At 39.1% G+C, this 6,361-nt stretch overlaps 1 protein-coding gene across 3 annotated transcripts in view; it reads right to left on the bottom strand.

Annotated features, from left to right (window-relative positions):
• Nucleotides 1-6,361, bottom strand: part of tpcn2 (two pore segment channel 2) — a 44,247-nt gene that overhangs the window by 33,551 nt on the left and 4,335 nt on the right. For all 3 annotated transcript variants that reach the window (XM_008405015.2, XM_008405017.2, XM_008405016.1), the window contains 2 exons: nucleotides 1,437-1,492; nucleotides 877-953 (listed from right to left, as the gene is read on the bottom strand). In XM_008405015.2, coding sequence (XP_008403237.1) covers nucleotides 877-953; nucleotides 1,437-1,492 — 133 coding nt within the window. Of the gene's footprint in view, nucleotides 1-876; nucleotides 954-1,436; nucleotides 1,493-6,361 lie in introns of those variants that run through there.

Below are 6,361 nucleotides of genomic sequence, written 5' to 3'. Positions count from 1 at the left end.
AAAAAATCATTGGCTGTTCTCTCCCCTCACTGGAGGACTTGCACAGTGACCGCTGTCTAAAAMAGGCACAACTCATCACAAAGGACACTTCTCACCCCGGATATTCTCTGTTTACACTGATGCCTTCAGGCAGACGATACAGAGCAATCAGAACAAGAACCAACCGATTCAGAGACAGTTTTTATCCTACAGCAATAACAAAACTAAATGCAATCAAATAACCATTAATCATTATGAAGGATGTGTGTGAGAATGTGGTTATTCTTATTTATTAGTTTTATTTTATCACCTACTTGTTATGTATTTCTTACAGTATATGTAAAGTGTGACAAGTTTTTTTTTCTTTTTTTTAGCATATGCACTGACTTACGGCACTTTTTAAATTTTGTTGTTCTTGTGACAATGACAATAAAGATCTATCTATCTATCTATCTATCTTATCTATCTATCTATTTTGGTTATTTGGAATATGTGAGGTATGGTTAGTGTGTTTCTCAGCTGTCTGAATGATGTCATCGATTCTGGTGGAGGACATTGGTGAGCTGGATGAGGAGCAGAACCATGCTCCTCATTCAGACACAGTTTCCAGCCGAAAGTTGTGACGGAGATGCTTGGAGATGCTCACAGAGCAGGGAAGATGATGAGACTTTCAGAGGATGAGGTGATGCCGACACTCACAAAAAGTTGAGTTATGCTTCGTTACTTCCAGCTCCAGCGAAGCGTGCACAATCTCTTCATTTTCATTTATGGTGGTGTGAAACAGTGTTTGCCCCCTTACTGAGTTCCTTTTTCTTGCATGTTTGTCACACTTTCAGTGTTCCAGAACATTAAACCAATTTAAGTATTAGTCAAAGCTAGTGAAAAGTGCAAACTCACCACTGGTATATTCTTGAGTAGTACCATCGATAGAGACGAAGAGACCCGGCATCCACCCGGTGGTTAATGGAGCGGTACTGAAAACAGGCAAACTTTATCAATACAGCAGTGAACCATTTTCAACTAAAAACTCCAACAAAGAAAAAAGCTGTTAAAATCAATCGGAGAAAGAAAAATGATGTCTGATACACAAACATCAAGCTTTGCTCTACAACAGTGTAGATCAAAATCAATCTACTTTTAGCACTGGGCATTAATGTGTTTAGCTTTACAAAAAAGCTCTTTATATACGGAATGTGTCTTAAGCAGATGTTTGGGTGCATGCATCCTCCTCCATTGCTGATGATAGACTGGAAGGTGGATAAAGTGTGCTGTATGCCATATACAACATTAGAAAAGAAAAATTGTTTTTTCAATCCAAAAATGTTTCACTTTGTGTAAACCTGACATGCAAACCCTTATAAATATCATACACCTAGGTGGACTGGAGAGCAGAACAACATTAGTCTTTTTAACCTTTTCAAATTATAAAGAAATTAATCATCTTTGAGTATACTCACATGAATGGCATCTTCAATAAAAACAACTGCCTGCTGGATGTACAGGTCCTCATCATCTGAGACAAACAAAAACAGCAGAACCATCAGAATTCAGTCTGAGAAGCAGAAAACTTGCAGACAGCTAACACTGGTCAGGAGCTACTGTCGGTCAATGTAGCATCTTGAATTCAAGAATTAGCTTTTTGGGACAAGCTGGGAACATCAAAATAGATAAAACAGTAAGAAAAAGGGATCTGAAGATGGAGATGAACAGAGGGTCATACTTTAGTCCTCACGTGGGACTGTGTATACTGTTTTTACCCTTTCTGTTCTCCTTCTGGCTCAGAGCGACTCTGTTTAGCAGTGATTCTTCAAGATGAAGCCACTAATTCCACTAACTTTTCACTTTTTATTTAAACATAAAAAGTTCTGATGAACAAATGATTCTTTATTTTTATGAGAGTGCTCTGCCTTCCCACACCCCAGTCTGTCACAGCTCTGGACGTTAGAGCTTTACTCCTTCCGAAGTGAGGATACAATCCAACTGTAGGATCCAGATGAGCATTTTCCTATCAACTGGATTAGACTGAAGCACAAAGTTTAGAACCATAGTAAATTTAAAAAATGGAACATTCACCAACATATTTGATGCGTATTAATAATTTTGATAATGACACTTGTCACAATGTAGTGCGACAGGCAAATGTAGACACTTGTCACACTGGTTTATCAATTATCTGCAATGTGTCTTTTATGACTTTTTAGTTTTGTGCTGTTACGATGTAAAGCACTTTGAAGTACCGTGTTGCTGACATATGCTATACAAATAACCTCGATTGACTGACTAATGGATTGTGAAGTAGCTCAATTTTGTCAACTTGATGAGCTATCTTCCAACTAAATGCAAGTTGAATGATAATGGGATAATGAATGGAGAATTAATAAAGTGAACAATTTTATTGGAAGAGAATAATCTTTCTCTAGAGAAAATTTTGTATTTTTATTAGTTATATCTATTGACCTCTGAATGAAACTGTGAGTGAAATCTACAAAATCAAAAAAGGCTCAACACAAAACAGAATTTTCCATCATTTGTGAGAATCTTGAATTCATCATGTTCTTCAGAGATAAACCTCCAGTTAAAATCTGAGACTGTTATGTTGTTGAATATCTTTGTTATTCCTCCCATTACAACTGCTGCCGTTTCTCCATTCTAACAAGAATGAAGTTGTTCCTTTGGAACAACTGCCAACTGGATTAGTTGGCAACGGCTCTAGTCTCAGTGCACTGAACATGTTTCCTCTGGAAAAAAAGCTAATGACTTTAATGAGGAAACCATTGATCACTTCCCTGCTTTCAAACAGCAACAGGCAAAATTTCAGAATAATCGGACTTAAATGTATTGCTAATTGCCCAAGTGTTGTAAGATTTTTGTTCTTGTGTTTGAAATAAACAATGAATCTGAAGATCACTTCTATGAAATATGTTCAAAGTGCACCATGTTTTACTTTTAAGAAAATTAGTCATACAAATTTCTGTTTTTCTTAGATAAACTCATTCTCTTTATAATTTCAGAAAATTTTTTTAATTTTCCACTATTATTGCAGATCATAAAGGAACCATTATTGACTAAAAGCAAAACCATTTTTGTTTAGAGGACAGATGTCACTGTTGATCAGTTTAATTGTATTTTCTCACTCAGTGGTAGCATCTTTCTCACGCTGTTGTTCTGCACCTAGAAGATTCTGGGTTTGAATATTGACCAGGGGTCTTTCTGCATGGAGTTACCATGTCCTCCATGTGCATGTGTGGCTTCTCTCTGGATACTCCTCCCCAAGTACAAAAACATTGCTGTTAGTTATTGGTTGGTTGGTTTCTCTAAGGCACCGTTCACAATGCAGCCTGAAGTGACCCAATTCCGATTTTTTGGCAATTCTGAATTTTTTGCCAGGGCCGTTCACACTGCCAGTAAATGCGACCTCTATGTGTTCTGCAGTGTGAACGGAAAAATGACCTGAAAGTGTCCCGCATGCGCAGTAGAGGGCGCAATAGCGTCAACGTTCTCAGTGTTCTGCCAACTGCCGTAAAAAGAAGAAGTGCCGCAGTGTTTACGGAAGTAAAGATGGAGGCTAACGGTGGACTTAGCTTACATATTTGTAGTTGTTGTCCAGCCGGAGCAGCATATTAACAACTTAATCCTCATTATAGTCCGTCATGGTTGTTGTTTTTCTTCCCGCTTGCGCGTATCAGGATACAGAATAGTGAGATTTGTTGAGAATCAGTGATGTTCAGTTCGGATGAATGCGGCCTGGACATTAGGTCACATTTGAATCGGATACGTATCGGATATGGGTCACATTCGAAAAAGAATCCGACCTGTGCTGTTCAGACTCCCATGAAAAGATCTAATACAGGTCGCATTACGTCAAAAAAATTGGAATTGGGTCACTTCAGGCTGCAGTGTGAACGCACCCTAAATTGTCCTTAAGCAAGAGTGTGTGCCTGTGCATTAAGCTACATATTAATGTACAGGCACACACATAAGGTGACTCATAGAAGGTCACCTTAGACCTCCTGTAAGTCTATGGTGATCATAACTGTCTCAACTATTATGATCTGAGAATCACAGCATGTCTTAAGCATTTTTCCTGCTTCAGTTTAATTGGACTTTAAAGCCAACATGCTTTGGTCCGCCTAATACCCCTTTGGGGTTAATAAAGTAGTTTTAACCTGTACTCTGTTGTATTCAGGTGGAGTTTATTAGAGTTAAGAAGCCTTAGAGCAGAAACTGCTGTTTGACACAGAAACAACAATTAGCACATTCAGTCAAACATTTGTTGGGTGACTTCAATTGTTCCAGCTACATGAGTCAAAAATGTAGCAACATGTGGTTTGCTGACTCAATGCGTCACAGCAGGGTGTGTCAGGTTGGCCATGGGTGCCTCTGAAGGAGCAGCCGGTACCTGGGACAGACATATGCAAAAGAACTTCTCACTATGCAGAAGTGATCAAGTCACACAACACTCCCGCCACACCATGAGCTTCAGTGACAACCGCTGACAATACAGCAACATTTTGTAATGGCAGCAATTTTATGAAATGCTGTGCAGACTAGCTTTTGTTTCTTCATCTCATAATATTTAAACTTCTTAATTGAACCTTTACAAAGTTTACAAATCACCTTTCTATATTTGTAAAGTTCCAGTAAAGTATAGCTTTTAAGTCTTAAGAGCAAAATACTGATAACAAAAAACATTCATGCTGCTTTAATTTAGTCATAAGAAGATTTGTGGGTGGGATGCACCAGTATGGTAGCTCAGTGTGGAGGGGCTTCTCCCTGTGCCTGTTTGGCTTCTGTCATTTCCTCACCAGTCCTGAAACATGCATGATAGGTCAGGTTAAATTAAGTGGAGATCCCTGCCAGTGCAGGTGGCTGATGCAGATGACTGTTAAAATGGGCTTAGACTGAGTCAGTCATTGATGTCAGGCCGTTCAAAGAAACAGTAAGCAAAAAACAAACTTATAAAAATCGCAATGTTAAATACAGCTCACACTATCCGCCTTCTATACACCTTATTTCATATACATTGCATAGTGAGGTAAAACCTAACCATCCAGCTACGAACCGGATACCAAAAAAGTTGGGACACTAAACAAATTGTGAATAAAAACTGAATACAATGATGTGGAGATGGCAAATGTCAATATTTTATTCGTAATAGAACACAGATGCAGATCAAAAGTTTAATCTGAGTAAATGTAACAATTTAAAGGAAAAATATGTTGATTCAAAATTTCACAGTGTCTACAAATCCCAAAAAAGTTGGGACAAGTAGCAATAAGTGGCTGGAAAAAGAATCTGGAACAATCACTGTGCGTAAGGGTCAAGGCTGTAAAACTCTACTGGATGCTCGTGATCTCCGGGCCCTTAAACATCACTGCACCTCAAACAGGAATGTCACTGTCAAAGAAATAACAGCCTGGGCTCAGGAATACTTTCAAAAAGCATTGTCAGTGAACACAATCCACAGGGCCATCCGCCACTGCCAGCTGAAACTCTACAGTGCAAAGAGGAAGCCATATCTAAGCAAGCTCCACAAGTTCAGCCGTTTGCACTGGGCCAGGAGTGATTTAAAATGGAGTGAGGCAAAATGGAAGACTGTTCTGTGGTCAGATGAGTCACGATTTGAAGTTCTTTATGGAACACTGGGACACCATGTCATCCGGACCAGAGAGGACAAGGATAACCCAAGTTGTTATCAACGCTCGGTTCAGAAGCTGCATCACTGATGGTCTGGGGTTGCATGAGTGCTTGTGGCCTGGGCAGCTTGCATGTCTGGACAGGCACCATTAATGCAGAGAACTATGTTCAGGTTCTAGAACAACATATGCTCAGTGGCGGAGCCAGACTTTTAAAATTGGGGGGGCCAGGACTACCTCTGGGGGGGCAAAATTTTAAATGTGTGTATATATATATATACATGTATAATTTTTTTAACATAACCAAACTGAATATTTGGTCATTTTTTTAAGTCCCTCTGTCATTTGACAAGTTATAATTAACACCTTTGACTGGTGCACATGGAGTCATGACAGACTTTACGCAAAGAGTTAATCACAGAGGCAACTAAAATCAATCAATAAAATAATCCTTTCTGAATATCATCTCATGGACACTGAAATAAATGTGTCTTTCTCACCGGGAGCTGACAGCGTGTTGAAGAGTTATGTACCGGACACCTTGGTTAGGAAGCTCATTGCAAACCTTTAGTTGAAACGGCGCCTTTAACTCCAGTCTCCAGTACAGAACAGAGAAAACTAAAGAGAATGCAATGTAGAGCTATCCATTTGCAGTCTAAACAGAGGAGCCGGCAGTTTACTTTGAGGAAATACATTAAGGTGCAGAAGTTAATTAGATCCATGCGCAGTGCACTGCACAACCAATG

Source organism: Poecilia reticulata, linkage group LG3 (assembly GCF_000633615.1).
Source record: "Poecilia reticulata strain Guanapo linkage group LG3, Guppy_female_1.0+MT, whole genome shotgun sequence".
Taxonomy (NCBI): Eukaryota; Metazoa; Chordata; class Actinopteri; order Cyprinodontiformes; family Poeciliidae; genus Poecilia; species Poecilia reticulata.
Note: the sequence above shows the minus strand (reverse complement) of the source record. Positions and strands in the feature narration are given on the sequence as shown.